The sequence below is a fragment of the Meles meles genome, chromosome 4 (assembly GCF_922984935.1).
Source record: "Meles meles chromosome 4, mMelMel3.1 paternal haplotype, whole genome shotgun sequence".
Classification (NCBI taxonomy): domain Eukaryota; kingdom Metazoa; phylum Chordata; class Mammalia; order Carnivora; family Mustelidae; genus Meles; species Meles meles.
In genome coordinates, this window is record NC_060069.1 from 18,983,050 (window position 1) to 19,001,937 (window position 18,888).

The 18,888-nt window shown below is 40.1% G+C and overlaps 2 protein-coding genes across 2 annotated transcripts in view; one reads left to right on the plus strand and one right to left on the minus strand.

The window, feature by feature from the left end:
- NKIRAS1 (NFKB inhibitor interacting Ras like 1) overlaps positions 1-9,290 on the minus strand; it is a 38,117-nt gene extending 28,827 nt beyond the window's left edge. Inside the window, exons 1-2 of the mRNA XM_046001853.1 lie at positions 9,097-9,290; positions 2,048-2,160 (exon numbers count right to left, since the gene is read on the minus strand). Of these exons, the coding sequence (XP_045857809.1) occupies positions 2,048-2,141 (94 nt within the window). The 5' untranslated portion in view covers positions 2,142-2,160; positions 9,097-9,290. The remainder of the gene's footprint in view (positions 1-2,047; positions 2,161-9,096) is intronic.
- A 177-nt stretch (positions 9,291-9,467) lies between these two features.
- On the plus strand, positions 9,468-11,927 carry RPL15 (ribosomal protein L15). Its single transcript, XM_046001850.1, has 4 exons — positions 9,468-9,599; positions 10,152-10,340; positions 10,665-10,801; positions 11,571-11,927. Exons 2-4 carry the CDS (start codon positions 10,169-10,171, stop codon positions 11,874-11,876), a joined length of 615 nt encoding a protein of 204 aa, XP_045857806.1. The 5' UTR covers positions 9,468-9,599; positions 10,152-10,168; the 3' UTR covers positions 11,877-11,927.
- The last annotated feature ends 6,961 nt before the right edge of the window (positions 11,928-18,888 follow it).

The window sequence follows — 18,888 nt, forward strand, 5'->3', positions numbered from 1 at the left end:
TTTTAAATATTCTGTGTCATTAATGCATGAAGTATTCTGCATGATGAATTGTGGTAATTGGAGGAAAAGCTCATGTTTGAGTTGCGGATTGAACTAGCCAATTTTTTTTTTTTAAAGAAGAAAGGACAGGAAAATTTATTTGGGGTATTTGATAGATGTTTTTAAAAAATGAATAAGGGGAGCTTATCGTTTTTGAGAAATATAACTGGCAATATTTGTTGTCAATGATAAAATTTGAGCTTTTGAGTGAAAATGAGAATTGTACCCAGCACCACGAACTTGATAGCTTCTTAATACTGATAAGACTGGTGATGATATTAATAAATGGTATTTGGAAGATCTGCTTATCTCAGTGAGCCAGTATTTTTCAAATGAACAATTTACGATGTTTAAAAACCAGTATTGGGTAAAATCACATTTATAGTTCAAAATGGATCAATGAGGTTTTACTTTAATAGAGTAGGAAAAGTTTACTAATGTGGTTTCCAATAAGCTTTAAGTAAACGTCACTTGTTGAGTTTTAGTGAAATAGCAAAGAATACCCACAATTATCTGGAAAGGCTATAACATACTCCTACTTCTTCCAATGATTTATCTGTGTGAGGCAGTTTTCTTCATATATTTCAACTAAAAAAAAATATACCACAACTGATTAAATACAAAAGCAAGTAGATACGATAATCCAGCTGCCTTATAGTAAGCTGAACATTAGATTTTCAAAAAATGTAAATCAATGCTCATTTTCTCACTTTTTTGAAAATATAATTAAACTTTTCATGAAAATGTTATCTTAGCATATAACAGATTTATTATTTTAAGCAATAAATGAGTATTTTTAAAGATTCCTCAGTTTTCATTTCTAACACAGTAAAAATATTGGATGATAAAGCCTACATAAATAAAACCTGTTTGGGGTTTTAAGAGGATAAAGAGATTTTATTCCCTGGACATAGTTTATTTTTGCATAGGCATAAATTAGAATTGGGAGGTAAAAAAAAATTAAGAATCAATAGTGCGGGGGCTCCGAGTGGCTTAGTCAGTTAAGCATCTGACTCTTGATTTTGGCTCAGGTCATGATCTTAGAGTTCTGAGACGGAGCACCACCTGGAACCTGCTTAAGATTTTGTCTCTTCCTCTCCCTTTGCCCCTTCCCCCATCACTAAAAGAGAAAAAAAAAGGGGGGGGGGAGAGAAACCATAGTGCAGCATTTATGACAGGGGGATTCTGAAACCAAAAGTTCTCAAAAAGTTTGAGAACTGCAGGCACTGGCATCATAATAAAAACCAAGTATGGATTTAACCAAAATTGTTAACCATTATTTCGGGAAGCAGGAAGAGAAGCAGAGCTAATCAAGATGGGTCAATAAAAGAAATGTGCTCTGAGCTACTTGCTAGAGATAAATACTTTGAAGATCCACGGTTCCACTACCTAACAAACCTCATTTCATTCTAACTTGTAATGTCTATATTCCTTACTAAATGATGATCTCCTTAAAAAGAGAGAGATGTGGTTTTCAATTCTGCACTTTCAAAAGGTCTTATTACAGCCTGTATCATACAGCAAGTATTTACTAATTATTTACCTCAATGAATGGAAAAATGAATGTGATAATCCAATTCACAAAATTAGGTCATATTAGAGCAAATAAGAGTTTCTTCCATTTTTAAAACTTTTATAGCAGAATTGGAAAGTCCTGTTTGAAACTTGAATGACAGATCACTGTTCAGTGTATTCTTAGGTCAGTGATTCTATGACTCTAAGACCACTATTTATTATGTAAATACACGGGAAACCACATATGCACACACACATTTGTTTTCTTACCTGTTGTAACTTACAGCAAATACTCTTGAATTTCCATAACAAATATTATTTTTTTCTCTCCCCTACTTCCCCTGCTTTTCAGTTTCTGTTGACTTCAACCCTTTAGTCCTATAGATTATACCTCACTTTTGGTACCATTACCCATCTTTAGGTTAGCATGGCCAACAAAAGACCCTGAACAGTTCTCAGAACCTATAGAGAAACTAGAGAAAAATAATCTTACCAATAGTATGATTCCCATAAAGAAGCTGCTCCAAAATTGCAGTTTTCCCCACAGATAACAAGCCACAGACCACAACCTTGCAGCCCTTTCCCATCTTCTCTCAGGATATGCCACTGTGAAAAGAATAAAAGATCTGTGAAACTGTACACTGTTTGAATCAACCGTTTTTCCTTTTTTCTATGTTTAAATAAGTCATACATATGCAGGGGGAAATGCCAAAAATAAAAAAGGATATATACAATAAGGCATGGCCTTCCAAACCCCATTCCTAGTCTATTTGCTCCCTTAGAGCAATCAGTGTTACCAGTTTCTTACACATTTTTGCAGAGGTAATCTAGATAAGCACAAGAATACACGTAGATACAAACACATGTTTATTTAAAAAAAAACATTTTATACAAAGAATATTTCAACACTAAGTCTACAGGAATCTAAATCAAATCCTAGATGAAACCAATCCTTGAAAGACACTGCCTGCTCATCAATATTTATCTGGGAAAAAACCAATATTCAAACAAAAGTTTAAGGAGGCATGAAGACAAAAATTTGGATAGAGAATGGACATGATTTTTTATTTTTTTTATAGTTTTTGTTTTGTTTTAAGATTTTATTTATTTATTTGACAGATAGAGATCACAAGTAGGCAGAGAGGCAGGCAGAGAGAGGAGGAAGAAGGCTCCCTGCCGAGCAGAGAGCCCGATGCGGGGCTCGATCCCACGACCCTGGGACCATGACCGGAGCGAAAGGCAGAGGCTTTAACCCACTGAGCCACCCAGGCGCCCCTGGACATGATTTTTTAGAGAAACATTAATGCTATTAATGCCATCCATCTTTTCTCAGTTAAATGAAAAACTGGGCTTTTTCATGCTTCTTTTTGAGTCATGCTTTTTTTTTTTTTTTTAAGATTATATTTATTGGGTGCCTGGGTGGCTCAGTGGGTTAAGCCTCTGCCTTCGGATCAGGTCATGATCTCAGAGCCCCGCATCAGGCTCTCTGCTCCGCAGGGGACTTCCCCCTCTCTCTCTGCCTACCTCTCTGCCTACTTGGAATCTCTCTGTCAAATAAGTAAATAAAATCTTTTTTTTTTAAGATTTTATTTACTTATTTTTTATCTTTTTTTAAAAAAAGATTTTATTTACTTATTTGACAGACAGAAAGAGAAAGAGAGAACAAGCAGGGGGAGCGGCAGGCAGCGGAAAAGGCAGAATCAGATTCCCCACTGAGCAGGGAGCCCGATGGGGGGCTGAATCCCTGGACCCTACGATCATGACCTGAGCTAAAGGCAGATGCTTAACTGACTGAACCACCCAGGTGCCCCCAAAAGTCTGTAATTTTTATAACCCAAATTAGCCACAACACCAATCTGCTGACAGGAAAAATTTTATTGCTACCATTACTGCAGCACAGTAATAACACAGCACTCATTTCCAGAGCAGTACAGTACATTTTACCAGTAGAGAAATAATCATCACTTAATGCAATGTAGCCATTATTTCCTGGTGGCATGGTTGGGATCCTTCCAAATCTTCCCAAGAATATTTATCACTTATTTCTATGAGAACTACTTCTCTTAAGGGACAGACACACACACACACAAATACACATATATTATATTTATTTTTTAAATTTTTAAAGTAATCTCTATGCCCAATGTGGGACTCAAACTCATGACCCTGAGATTGAGTGTTGCATGCTCTACCAACTGATCAAGCCAGGCACCATTTTTTAAAATATATTTTCAACATAACAGCAATACAAAAATTCTCAGCCTTTATTTGTAAGAGGAGAGCTCTGTGACGCACTGATCATCTATGGTATGATATCTCCTATGTCAGCAGCTATGGACTATTTTAAAAGGTTTTCTACACCTGAATTTATGATTAATCTAATGTCATCTCATTGATTGTAGGATTCTACTCTTTTTGCATTTTGTGATCTCCTATAAGTTTATGATATCATTGAATCTTTCTTTCAAAGGGTTTTTAATGATAATAGTTAAAATTTAAAGGAAGTTGCCACTTAACCACATGCCACCAACCAAAAGGATGAAAAAGAAATCTGTCAGATAAGAAAAATGATGGCAGCATAGAGCAATTCCGTTGTCAGAAAAGGTTGCTACTGGCATCTAAATTCTAATTTTTCTATTGTTATTTCCCATCCTCTGAAAATGTCTTAGTCCCTGCAGAATTTCTAAATACCTTACCTTCTCTTCTTTTCCTGTTCAATAAGAAAATACCCCTTTACCACATATCATATCAATCTTAAAACAAAAACAAGTGCTTTAAAAGGGCAGGTACAGGGGCGCCTGGGTGGCTCAGTTGGTTGGGAGACTGCCTTCGGCTCAGGTCATGATCCTGGACTTCCAGGATCGAGTCCCGCATCGGGCTCCCAGCTCCTTGGAGAGTCTGCTTCTCCCTCTGACTTTCTCCTCTCTCATGCTCGCTCTCACTCATTCTCTCTCAAATAAATAAATAAAATCTTTAAAAAAAAAAGGGGGGGGCAGGTACATGTTGCAGTTAAGTGAACCAGAGAGTTAAAAGAAAAAAACACCCCAATTATTAACAGCAATAGACTCCCCATAAAAGAGAGGCAAATATGAGTTCTGGGGACTCCAGCAAACTGGGAAAATGCTGAAACCAACAGAATCCTGAGAAATCCCAATCAAATACTCCACTCTTAGGAAGTGGTCTTAATATACTTGCTTTAAAAGTGGCATACTACTGCAGTGCCTAGATGACTCAGTCGTTAAGCGTCTGCCTTCAACTTGGGTCATGGTCCCAGGGTCCTGGGATTGAGCCCGTATTGGGCTCCCTGCTCCACGGGAAGCCTGCTTCTCCATCTCCCACTCCCACTGCTTATGTTCCCTCTCTCGCTGTCAAATAAATAAATAAATAAAATCTTTTAAAAATATATAAATAACAAAAAGTGGCATACTACAATTACACTTTGATCACTCACTGATAATAGGATTAGCAGATGAAGTGTGTTAAAGATACACACTACTTTTGGTGTATGTGTGTGTATAAATAAACTGGGGGAGTTGTTTTAGTCTATCAGAGAATCTCCATCAAAGGCAAACAGTAAAAATAATTGAACAGAGGGTACTCAACACTTGGTAAGGATTTTAAGGTATTTTATAAGGAAAGAAGCAAGATAAAACAGAATAATCCATGTTAAATATTTTACACCATTAAAAACAAAACAAAGATGAAAGGATAAATATGATTAATCAAAGCACAGCTGAAACATTCTAGGTTCTAAGTTGTTGTCAAGTGGGAAACAATATTACCTAAAGCTGAAGGTTAACAACCTGCTAATGAAAGTATTAATTTTTTTTAATAGTATCTAATGTTTTTTAGTAACCTCCACACTCAGCATTGAGCCCAATGCAGGGCTTGAACTCATAACCCTGAGATCAAGACCTAGGCTGAAGAATTAGACACTTAACTGACTGAGCCTCCCAGGCACCCCAGTTAGTGTTTACTGTAAAGCACTAGTTAGAACTACTTAGTACAGTCCCTACCCTAAGTAACTGCTGAACAATAAAATTCAATCTGTGACCTATTAATCCTCATCTGATATAAATGACTTGAGAGAACAGGCTTAACAGGCAAAATCCAATGCAGTCTTAACTGCATACTGCTTTGCTTTCCAGGCTAATCAATAATGTTTCTAGAGAATAAAAACATGACTTGATCCATTCCTGTGGAAAACACTGAGCTTGGTCAATAAACGCTTTAAAGAGCTATCAGAAACAGCTACTCGAAACTGCCAGTACTTCTGTTTTTCTAAGGAAATCATTCTACTTATATAAGCTAAACAACTTTTTTTTATGCTACTAAAACAATATTAATACTGAAACACTTAACAGGGAGATGTTATAATCATATTATGAAGCCTCGTATGGAGAAAACTTTTACACTGTGTATTTATGCAAACATCAGGTACTGTGCGCAACACTTACTTATCCATATATGAATAATTTTACATAAACATACATTTAAAAGGTTTTGTAAACAATACTGCATATAATAAAATATAATGAGCAGATTCTAGCTTACCATTCTTTTATTCATTAAATATTTACTGAGGTCTTACCATAATGCCACACATGAGGTACAAAAGGGGGGCAAAACCAGAAATGATACCTGCCCTCAGGAATCTGAGTCAATTGAAAATACCAATCCAAATCTTGCAAAACTACTAAGAAACTGCAAATTGCAAATGAAGAAACAAAATGGCAAAAACTAATTAAGGAATTAGCAGCAATTATTTGCATTGCCAGAACTCCTTTCCAAATGATTCATCCAACTTTGTAGTCATTTTTTTAAAGTAATCCCTCTGCCCAACATGTGATTCAAACTCAACCCTGAGATCAAGAGTCACATGCTCTAGGGGCACCTGGGTGGCTCAGGTCATGATCCCAGGGTCCTGGGATGGAGCCCCGCATTGGGCTCTCTGTTCAGCAGGGAGCCTGGTTCCCCCCCTCTCTGAATGCCTCTCTGCCTACTTGTGATCTCACTGTCAAATAAATAAATAAAACCTTAAAAAAAAAAAAAGTCATATGCTCTACCGACTGAGCCAGCCAGGCATCACTTTATTTTTTTAATTAATTAATTTTTTATAGCCAATCATTGACTCATTTTTTTTTTTTTTTTTTTTTTTTTACCCCACATCTGATAAACCAGTAAAGCCACCACCTTTGGAACATATCCAGGACAGGACCACTTACTTACCAGGTCCACTAATGAAGTGATGAGAGGCACCAACTTCTCTCACCTGGTCTCTCAAGGATGTCTATGTGATAATGCCCAAAACCTGTGAATATTTTATTTTACAAAGTACCAAGGACTTTGCAGCGGTGATTAAATTAAGACCCTTGAGATGGGGAGACTATACTGGACTATCTGGGTAGACCCAGTGTCATCAAGTGTGTCAGAAAGAGAAATAGAGAATACAAAGATGCTATACTACTGGCTTTGAAAATGAACGAAAGGGTCAGGAGCCAAAGAATGCTGGTGGCCTCTAAAAACTGGGAACAGCAGGGGCACCTCGGTGGTTCGGTTGGTTGAGCATCTCACTCTTGGTTTTGGCTAGAGTCATGGTCTCAGGATCGTTGGACTGGCCCCTCAACCCGCTCTGCCCTCCAATGTGGAATCCGCTTGTCTCTCTCCCTCTGCTCCTCTCCCTGCACTGGTCCCTAGCCCCCTCCTCTCATATAAATAAGTAAAATCTTAAAAAAAAAAAAAGGTGGAAAAAGCAAGCAAATGGATTCTCCCCTAGCTTCTCTAAAAGGAACACAGCAATCTGATTTTAAGCCTACAGAGATTTCTGACCTGTGTAAGACAACATATTTGTGATATTTTAAGCCAGTAAGTTTGCTGTAATTAGCGAAAAGAAACTAATACAACTTCCTAGTCTCTCTGCTTCAACTTTTTCCCTTCTTTGGGGCTCAAAACTGCAATCCTGATAATCCTTTTTTATTTTTTTAATTTATTTTCAGCATAACCGTATTCATTGTTTCTGTACCACACCCAGTGCTCCATTGCAATACGTGTCCTCTCTATTACCCACCACCTGCTTCCCCAACCTCCCACCCCCCACCCCCTCGCCCCTTCAAAACCCTCAGGTTGTTTTTCAGAGTCCATAGTCTCTCATGGTTCATCTCCCCTTCCAATTTCTATCAACTCCCTTCTCCTCTCCATCTCTTAAAAATGTAAATCACAGGGGCGCCTGGGTGGCTCAGTCGGTTAAAGCCTCTGCCTTTGGCTCAGGTCATGATCTCAGGGTCCTGGGATCCAGACCCACGTCGGGCTCTGTGCTCAGCAGGAAGCCTGCTTCCTCCTCTCTCTCTGCCTGCCTCTCTGCTACTTGTGATCTCTCTCTGTCAAATAAATAAAATCTTAAAAAAAAAAGTAAGTCACAAGAAGTCACCCTTCTGCTTAAAATCTTCCAACAGTTTCTGATCTCAGGCAGTGTGAAAACCTAAGAACCTCCATCGCTCTCATGTCATCTGCTAGTTTCCCTTATGGTTCATTCCTGCCACACTGCCTCCTTGATGTTTCTGTATGAATCAAGGCATACTCCAGCCTTGGCAATTTTCCTTTTGACTGAAATCAGCCCAAATCTCCAATGTTCACATCCTTCTGGGTTTTTTTTCTCAAATGTTATTTCAAGAAGACTAATGCTGAATATTTCATCCAAAATTCTGATCCCACCCCCACGCCAACACTATCCTCCCTCACCTCTTAACGTTTGTCTTTAGTACTTTTTACCGAACATAATATATCTTGTTTATGTTTATTGCCCATTTCCAAGAAAGCTAGAATTTCTGCGTTCACTATTGCTGCATCCCCAGCAGTTGGGACACTGCCTGGCACGTATTAGGCATTTCATAAATATATGCTGAATAAATCAGTGACCCATGTGAGGATTCCTGCAATGGTAAAGCTACAATTTAAAAAAAAAGGAAAATAGGAAAAAAAAAGGGGAAAACCCCGCTAATAAGTTAGAAAAACTACATGACCGCATCAAAAATGAAAATATTCTGGAGACGCAAGAAACTGGTTAACTGTTTCTCAATAAAAGAACTCAACCCAAAACGCCAGCATTTTCTCGGCATTTCTTCCCCAAACACTCGCACCTGCAAACCAGGTCTTAGCATAAAAATATTTTGCCTTAAAAAAAAAAAAAAAAAAAAAGAACTGTTTCTGACGTAGCAAATCTGGGACCAAGTCGGCAGGAAAGGCATGAAAATGGAAAGGCGCCGAGTTACCAGCGCACCCCTCCTAACCCCCCAGTTCCCCACCCTCCGACCCTACTTTAGGGTAAAATCCCTCGGAGCCCGGGCCTGCAGAGGCTAAGCCGGAAGGCGGGGCGCGCGCCCCCACCCGTGAAGCCCTGACAGCACGAGCGTGTTATCTGGCTTGCTGGGGTGCAGCTAGTGGGATAAGGGGGATAGATAGCGCCGCACTGGGGTACCCGCCGCGACTCCCCAGGTGAGGAGCCTGCGGAGCGTTAAGCTGTTCCCTGTACCTCAAGACACAAACCTGAACACCTCCACAGGCTCCAAAGACGCGGTGCTCTGGTAGAGTGTCTCCACGACCTGTTTCGGCCACGTGAGCCCCGCCCCCAACTTGCCTCCTCCGGGCTACAAGACCAGTGCGGACACCCGCCGGCCGAGGCCTAACCAAGGACTCTCGCTCTTTGAACCGCCCCTGCGTCTTAAACTCAAATCCTGAGGACCAGAGGGGCGGGATAATAAGGGAGGCTGCGTCCAATCCGGGCCGAACTCCGCCCACCAGGATCGCTGCGGGAACTACATGTCCCATGAGGCCGTGGGACCCGAAGCTTTCCACCGGAAAGAGGCTCGCCGCTGAGGGGGAGGAGCCCAAAAAGGATTGTGGGAGAAAAGCTCTTTCCTTTCCGTCGGGCGGCAGCCATCAGGTAGGCTGTGTTGGTGGAATTCGCTGCTGCATCCGCCGCTCATCTCCGTTCGCTTCAGCCATCCAGACTCGGGGACCCTGCGGCCTTGGAGCTCCTTCTGTCTCCTGTGCGGCGCGAGTTCGATCAGGATGCGGGGCTGCGCGGGCTTGGAGAGGCGGCTCCCGGGGCGGGCTGGGGTGGTGATGTGATGGCGGCGCGAATTCGAGCGGGCCCTGTAACGTGAATGAAAAGGAAGCATGGGGCTGAGGAAAGGAAGGCCGGGCCTAGAGTGTCTAAAGCGAGGCCTGTGGATTGAGTGCAGTAGTGGATTTTCCTCGAGACTTACCCTTCGGGGATAACGGCCGCAGCACCTTTCCCTGTGGTATCGGCGAGGTTTCTTTGCAGGCCAGGCCCTAGGGGACGCCAACTGCCGCATTCAGCGGCCCTCAGTGCTCAGGCCTGGCGCCATTCATTCATCAAACAAAAATGTACCGAGACCCTTCTTGCGCTGCTCCGCGCTGGGGTCGCAGAGGTGACAGAGCTGTTTTCCTGGGGCGCAGCTATTCCTTGCAGCGCATGGAGAGCCGTTTTCAGCCTCAGTGGTTTTGTTATGGCTGGTGGGGAACTAAGATGGACGGACGCGATCGTCTCATATTTTAAATGCATGATTTTTTTTTAGCTCAAAGATAGGCCAAGATGGGCGCTTACAAGTACATCCAGGAGCTATGGAGGAAGAAGCAGTCCGATGTAATGCGCTTTCTTCTCAGGGTGCGCTGCTGGCAGTACCGCCAGCTCTCTGCGCTCCACAGGGCCCCCCGCCCAACGCGGCCCGATAAAGCGCGCAGGCTGGGGTACAAGGCCAAGCAAGGTGAGTGGTCTCTATATGGATCCTTGGATAAAATTGTGTTCCTGGGGAAATGCTAGAGGACTGGTATTTAGAGGTACTATGGCCCCAATGTCTCCGTGTAGAGTGGGAATGAAGTTATTCTTCCTGTGTGTCACAAAGTACTTCGAAAAACACTGGAATGTGTTTGTTTTTAGAGTAAGTCTTAAGTGGTAGTTTATTTTATCTTCAGGATACAGTATTTGGCTTACAGCCCAAAATACATTCGACATTGCAGGATTTAGTAGCAAGTTACTGAGTCTTCATCCGTCTGGCTTTTATAAGACCACTGTAAATGTGTTTGTATAGGTTATGTCATATATCGGATTCGTGTGCGTCGTGGTGGCCGCAAACGCCCTGTTCCTAAGGGTGCTACCTACGGCAAGCCTGTCCATCATGGTGTTAATCAGCTAAAGTTTGCACGAAGCCTTCAATCTGTTGCGGAGGTAAGTGATTTTTCAGCAGTTTTATCAGTCATCTGGAGATGGTGGAGAAGAATTTGAACACCTTTGTAAAGTGTTGCTGTCAGAGTCATAGTCTTTGTTATTAATGTGTCTTTGTGTGCAATGGAACGTGTTTTAAGGTTAGTGTGAGCCTTGGAACCTAAGCTTTTGAAGGGAAGTAAACTTTGTCTTGAAGAACATATCTCGCCAGGTGTACAGAAGCTGTGCATTTATTCATAAGGCTGATTTCCGATGTTCAGTTGTAAGTTGTCTTTCTGGGTTAGTAAATGAAGCTGTGCTCTCCCAGAGGTTGACAAACAACCTTACAGTTGCCTTCTGTAAACTGAAAATTTTTTATTTTTAAAAGAAGAAACAAAGACATTTTATATTAAAGAGACCATTGTGACCATGCAACGCCTAAAATAATACACTCATTATTAAGGTTTTCTATGAAAAGTTCGCTGATCCCTCAGTTGTCTTAGAAAAGGACTAGGTTCCTAAATTTTGTTAGATATTACTAACATTTGTGCCTTAGTCAAGGAGAAGGTGATAATAGGCAGTGGTTTCAAGTAAGAATGTTTCATGTGTTTGTTGTAGTAAGTCTTACTCATATTTGGGGTCCTAGCCCCTGGGAAGATGTTAGTAAATATTCAGGTAGTTAAGTGAACAGCCCTAGTCAGTTTCTTGTCTGGTATGGTAAACTAAAGGGGATTCTTCTTAATTTCCTACTATGGGAAACAGGCTGACCTTGAGTCTTTTTTTCCTATTACAGGAGCGAGCTGGACGTCACTGTGGGGCTCTAAGAGTCTTGAATTCTTACTGGGTTGGTGAAGATTCCACATACAAATTCTTTGAGGTTATCCTCATTGATCCATTCCATAAAGCTATCAGAAGAAATCCTGACACCCAGTGGATTACCAAACCAGTTCACAAGCACAGGGAGATGCGAGGGCTGACATCTGCAGGCCGAAAGAGCCGTGGCCTTGGAAAGGGTCACAAGTTCCACCACACTATTGGTGGTTCTCGCCGTGCAGCATGGAGAAGACGCAATACTCTCCAGCTCCACCGTTACCGCTAATCAAAGTAATGTTTGTAAAATTCTTACCTAATAAACAATTTAGGACAGTCATGTCTGCTTAAAAGTGTTCTTTAATTTGTCTGTTAAATTTAGTTGTCTGCAGATTGTTCCATGAATGCATTGTCAAATTATGAAAGTTAAAGTGCAATAATGTTTGAAGACTATAAGTGATGGTGTATCTTGTTTCTAATAAGATAAACACTTTTGTCTTTGCTTTATCTTATTAGGGAGTTTATATGTCAGTGTTTAAAATACTGTTTGGTATAATAGGTATAAAATCTGTAAAAGTGGAATGCATAAGCTAGCCATGTAGATTTGTTGGTGCATGTAAAGAAACCTACAGCTTCATTGGGGTGATGTAATGCTCTGGTTTACTCTCAAATGGCTGTTATTAGGGGTTTGGAAAGAAGCGTTTTAAACTGGATCTTGCTTGGAAATGTGAAGACTCCTAATCTTTAATCATGATCATATGCAAACAGCATTAACTAGGAACTAATTTTTTATATTGAGTCCAATATTCCAATTATGTAACTGTTGCTTTGGAAAGAATCCCACCAATTTTTTAAGAGAATTGAATAAACCTACCTGTTACAGGAGGGTTCTCTTAAAAATGAAAATACATCCTGCTTAACCAAAGCAAAATTGCCTTGGTCTCCACAGGACTGTTGAAGTTAGAAATGTGGAGGCTCCTGGTTGTATCCCACGACACTATAGGATCTGTAGAATCCTGAATTTCCTGCAAAGTGATTAGTTAATGGTCTCTATGAAAACTGATGGAAATTGAACATTAGGTAAATGAGAAGACTAAGCTAGTAATTAGTGCTAGAATTGGGAAACTGGTGGCCCTCATATAACCTTTCAAGTGTGAGGATAAAAAATTAAAGTTGGCTTTGATGAGAATCTTAAATACTTTATCCATGGTCTTTGTGACCATTATGAATCCACTAGCCACCTCAGGAGAAAAAATGGGGTTGGCTTTAAAAGTATGTCATTGCTCATTCCAAGTCCTAAGTCATCTTGGGTCAACCCACTTAAACATTCCCATAGGCTATTGAGAAAAGTCATGTAGTTGGTGTCAAAACAAGTCTATAGTTACTGATCTAATCCTTACATGTGTTACCCCAGTCATTTTTCTCATTCTTACACCGCAAAATCGGCCAGTCCATCAATTGTGCGCACCTTGATGTTAAGTATACCACTATTCTGTGTCCATTTTGTCTTCCAGTAGGTGAGGTTTTTGTGTTTCAGGGTGAATTTGGGTGTGTAGGAACTACAGGAGAGGAATTGCCCCAATTTTAAGTTCGCTAACTTAATCCATAGTTTGATTTCAAAATCTAATTGCTGGTTTCCTTGAACCAGTTTTTATATTTTTTTTTAGGGGTCTTGGGCTCAGTTAAATGATTTCCAGAAAAAGGCTCAAAACCTCTTGAGACCTAAATTCCTTTTCCACTCAAAAAGAGATCCTAAACCATATATATATTTTGTGTGTAGAGGTTGTTCAACTAAAGGAATAAATGTTTATTAAACTAAAATGGACCTGTTATCTTTTGTCATCTAATGCTAATAAGCAAGCCAAACCCCCTAACCTGCAAAAAATTGTAATGGCAGAAACAGTCACTTTGAGAGAAAATAAAATGTATTTAGTCTTGAGAATTTTTTCCTCTTGGTTCTTTGGTCCTTGCGTGAATTAGAAAAAACCCATTTAAATGCTTTTTCAAACAACACTGATTTGGGAAAGAGACGATGGGGAGGGTTCAGGCTAAAGGTCAGTGTTCCTCACTTCCAAAAAGGGCTTGCTTCTATTCTTGGTACCGTATAGTTTGCTGTCCATACAGTAGCTATGTAAGTGTTGTCATTCCAGTGCTGGAAGCTGAAGTCCTAGATGATCTTTATACACTTCCCCCACTGAAATCATGTCCTACTGCTCTCCTCTTGAGACTGCAGCGTCTTTGCTGTTCTCAGACAAGCCAAGCACTCTCCTAATGCCTTCGTGATGAGAAAACTCCCAGATCTTAAATGTCACTTTAGAGGCTTTCCTGACAATCCAACAAGCTCTTCTTGTTTACATCAGTGTTTCTAAGTGTGATTAAAAAACACCCAAATCAATTAAAATTTTCTTTAGAAATAGAGCAGTTGGCTTCTCACAACCCCACAAATGCAGGTTGTACTAACTCTTTTGCTGATGAGCACACAGACCTAAAAATGAAGCAACTTGCTTCACAAAGTGCAGTCACAAAGTGGCTGGCTGAATTCATATCCTCCCAATAAGATGAAGTTAAAATTTTGACTAGGTAATACATTGACATGTCTAAAAATTCAAAAGGTACAATTAAAAGTTGGCAGTAAAAGTCTCCTCAGGTCCCCTCTGGAGACAATCCGATCAGTTTTTTGGATTTTCATCAGATTCATACATGCACAAAAAATACTTTCTTTTTTACCCAAATGTTACTGATTTTTTTTTCATTTAGTTACAGAGAGCTTATTCTATATCACTTCGTGAAGAACTTCCTCATTCTTTTTTATGACTGCATGGTATTCCATCATAAGGGATGCATTATAATTTGATGTTCTTACAAAGAACATTTAAACATTTAAAATTACTTCCAGTCTGTTGCTTTTACAAAAATTTTTTTTGCATATATCAGTCTATCTGTAGGATAAATTTCCTAGAAGTAGAATGGCAGTTAAAAAGTATTGGCAGAGGTTTTGCTCTGCCAATCTGATAGGAAAAATGGTACTCTTACCTAGATTCATTTTTGCACTTCAGAGTGTGGCAGAGGCAAAGCCATGTGCGCATCATAGCCTTTTTTCCCCTCTGGACACATACCAAAACAATGTTTTCCTGGTCCTTTATACATTTAGGTAGGAGTTTTATGACACTCCTGGAATGAACACAAATGACTTATTACTTCTTCCAAGACACGGGTAGGTATACCAGTGGAGGCCAGTAATCCAAATAGCATAGCTACAAGGTAGAAGAAAACTGCTCAATCCCTATCAGACTGGGCAAGTGAGAATATCTTGTGTTAAGCCGCTGTGTTAGTTGTAATCCTTTTTTTTTTTTTTTTTTAAGATTTTATCTATTTTTCTGACAGAGATCACAAGTGGAGAGAGAGGAGGAAGCAGGCTCCCTGCAGAGCAGAGAGCCTGATGCGGGGCTTGATCCCAGGACCCTGGGACCATGACCTGAGACTTTAACCCACTGAACCACCCAGGTGCCCCAGTTGTGTTCATTCTTATGGCAACCTAGCCTAGCTTGACCCTAACTAATTCAATAAGTAAAGTTGAGCATTATTTATAAGAATCATATGTTTGGGGGCGCCTGGATGGCTCAGTTGGTTGAGCCTCTGCCTTCGGTTCATGATCCCCAGATCCTGGGATGGAGTCCTGCATTTGGCTCCCTGCTCAGCAGGGAGTCTTTCTCCCTCTGCCTGCCTGTCTCTCTCTTTCTTTCTCCCCCTCTGTCTTGTCAAATGAATAAATAAAATCTTTAAAAAAAAGAAAAATGTTGGCCCTTAAAAAAAAAAGGCTTATGTTAGCTTTACAGTGACCTTTCTTTATAATCTTTTGTCCATTTTTCTATCAGAATCCATACTGTATTAAATGGAGGGTGGTTGCTAGCTCATTGCTAACCATCATTACTCTGCTCTTAAGAGCCTATAGCTGGGGGGCGCCTAGGTGGCTCAGTTGTTAAGCAGCTGCCTTCCGCTCAGGTCATGATCCCAGGGTCCTAGGATGGAGCCCCACATTGAGCTCCCTCTTTGGTAGGAAGCCTGCTTCTCCCTCTCCCATTCCCCCTGCTTGTGTTCCCTTTCCCGCTGTGTCTCTCTGTCAAATAAATAAAATCTTTAAAAAAAGCAAAACAACTTATAGCTGGACCAGTTTCTCACACCATACACAAAAATAAACTCAAAATTGATAAAAGACCTAAATGTGAGACCTGCAACCATGAAAATCCTAGAAGAGAGAATAGGCAGTAATTGCTGACATTGGCCTTAGCAACATTCTTCTACATGTCTCCTTAGGCAAGGGAAACAAAAGCAAAAATAAAGTATTGGGACTACATCAAAATAAAAAGCTTCTGCATAGCAAAGGAAACAATCAGGAAAACTAAAAGACAACCTACAGAATGGAAGAAGCCGTTTGCAAATGCTCTATCTGATAAGTGATTAATATCTGAAATATATAAAGAAGTTGTACAACTCAACACTGAAAAAAACCCAAAATAATGCAATTAAAAATGGGCAGAAGACATGAACAAACATTTCTCCAAAGAAGGCACATAGATGGCCAATGGACAGATGAAAAGATGCTCAGCATCACTTATCATCAAATAATTGCAAATCAAAACCACAGTGAGGTTTCATCTCACACCTGTCAGAATGGCTAAAATAACACAGGAACACAAGAAATAATAGGGAGGGTGTGGAGAAAAAGGAATCCTCAGGGACACCTGGGTGGCTCAGTTGTTAAGTTGATGCTTTTTGTTCAGGTCATGTTGCCAGGGTCCTGGGATCAAGCCCTGCAGTGGGCTCCCTACTTGGTAGGAAGCCTGCTTCTCGCTCTCTGATTCCCCCTGCTTGTGTTCCCTCTCTCGCTGTCTCTCTCTGTCAAATAAATAAATAAAATCTTAAAAAAAAAAGAGAGAGAAAGAAAAAGGAATCCTCATGCACTGTTGGTGGGAATGCAAACTGGTATAGCCACTGTAGGGAAAACAGTATGGAGTTTCCTCAAAAAATTAAAAAATAGAATTACCATATGACCTAGAAATTCCACTCCTGTGTATTTACACAAAGAAAATGAAAACACTAATTTGAAAAGATATATACACCCCTATGTTTATTGTAGCATTACTTAGCATAGCCAAGATATGGAAGCAACCCAAGTGTCCATTGATAGATGAATTAATAAAGAACAGGTTGTATATACACATACACAATGGAATATTATTCAGCCATAAAAAAGAATGAAATATTATCATTTGCAATAACATGGATGGATCTAGAGGGTATAATGCTAAGTGAAATAAGTCAGAGAAAGGCAAATACCATATGATTTCACTCATATATGGAATTTAAGAAAAAAATGAACAAAGAGAAAAAAAAAATCAAACTCAAATGCAGAGAACAAACCAGTGGTTACCAGAGGGGAGAACCATGGGGGGATGGGTGAAACAGGTGAAGGGGATTACTAACTGTAATGAGAATTGAGTATAGGATTGTTGAATCACTATATTATATACCTGAAACTAATGTAACACTATATGTTAATTATATTGGAATAAAAATATTCTTGAAGGTGACTTTCTATAGAGTAAGTTCTGGAAACGCAACTGTTCATTTTATCCTTTTGATTCTGAGTTGTGATTTCATCTCTAAATTCTGAAATTGCTAAGGGATATTAGTAGGTATATTATATCAGTAAGGCAGACTTGATTAAGCTATAGTAAAAAGTATTCCCCCAAATCTCAGTGGCTTAAAATAAAAGGTTTATTTCTTGCACATACTAGGTTCATCACGGTCCTCTCTCTAGAAACCAGGCTATTGGAGTAGCTATTATCTGGAACATTGCCATGTGCCCAAGGCCAAGGGCAAAGAGAGCAGAGTATAGCATGCCCTGGCTTTTAGCACTTCCGCTGAGATTTTCAGGAGCAAGTCTGAGATCAAGGGGTAAGGAAGTGAAATCTTACCATGTGTCTGGTAGGAGAGGAAGAACCATTTATTTGTGAATAGCTCTAATAGCCATCACATACACTAATCCATTTGATTTTCTTTGGTCCTTGTATATGTGTGAGGTATTGTGGAGAAGAGATGGTGTACCGAGGGAGCAGAGCAGAAACCACTGCAGTCCACCCTGGCAAAGACGAGTACTCTGTAACTGACATTGCTTAGAACAGTCAGCATGTAATGGTAGTAAAAACAGTGATGACATTTAGCCAGCTTTTGTTGTTTTTAAACTCTCTACAGAGAATGCAACCACCTACTGAGTTGGTTTTTTTTTTTTTTAAACAAATTAAGGTTATCTACATACAACTCAGCAAACAATTTGCCTGCCACTTTATCATGTGACATGGCTTCTTTCTGGAAACCACACAAATATTTACTGAAAAGTACTTTAGAATTGTGCTGTCCGATATGGTAGCCACTAGTCAGCTGTGACTATATTTAAATTAAATACAATTTTAGGGGGTGCCTGGGTGGCTCAGTCGGTTAAGCGTCTGCCTTCCGCTCAGGTCATGATCCCAGCATCCTGGGATTTAGCCCCATATATGGTTCCCTGCTTAGCTGGGAGCCTGCTTCTCCCTTTGCCTCCGCTTCTGTCCCTGCTCCTGCTCTCTTGTGCTCTCACTCTCTCTCATGTATGTGCTCTCTCTCTCTAAAAAATAAATACAATCTTTAAAAATTTTTAAAAAAAATAATTTTAAACGTCAGTTCTTCAGTGGCACCTAAGGGCTCAGTTGGCTAAGCATTCAATTCTTGATCTCAACTCAGGTCTTGATCTCAGGGTCATAAGTTCAAGCCCCACATTGGGCTCCATGCTGGACACGGAGCCTACTTTAAAAAAAAAAAAAAAGTCAATTCTTCAGTCCTACTAGCCACATTTCAGGTGTTCAACAGCTACACTGTTTATCACTTTGGAAAGCACAGAAGATATTTTAACCATTAGAGAAAGTTCTGTTGTACAGGTCTGCTGCTTTAGACCCTTGATGTTCTTTTCTTTTTTGTGGTAATTCCCAGTAGGTAGAAATGAGGTATCTTAAGTCTGGTTTTCCCATACAAAATCTGTTTGATGCATAGATTCCATATCAGAATAATATTTATTGCCACAGATTTTTAAGGTGTGTATGATTCCATTTCCTTTGTTGGGTTGATATTGGGTTTATAGAAATTCTAGGCAAGAGTTTTATCCCATGAGGATTTGGGCTGGCTCAGTTAGCAGAGCATGCAACCCTTGATTTGGGGATGGTGAGTTCAGGCCCCACATTGGGTGTAGAGCTTACTTTAAAAACAAC

What these genes read in the sequence shown, in the direction of transcription:
- RPL15 (XM_046001850.1), top strand. Translation starts at nt 10,169, where the DNA reads ATGGGCGCTTACAAGTACATCCAGGAGCTATGGAGGAAGAAGCAGTCC. An exon ending in GGGGTACAAGGCCAAGCAAG is followed by an intron (nt 10,341 to 10,664) that starts GTGAGTGGTCTC and finishes GTGTTTGTATAG; the next exon opens with GTTATGTCATATATCGGATT. An exon ending in GCCTTCAATCTGTTGCGGAG is followed by an intron (nt 10,802 to 11,570) that starts GTAAGTGATTTT and finishes TTCCTATTACAG; the next exon opens with GAGCGAGCTGGACGTCACTG.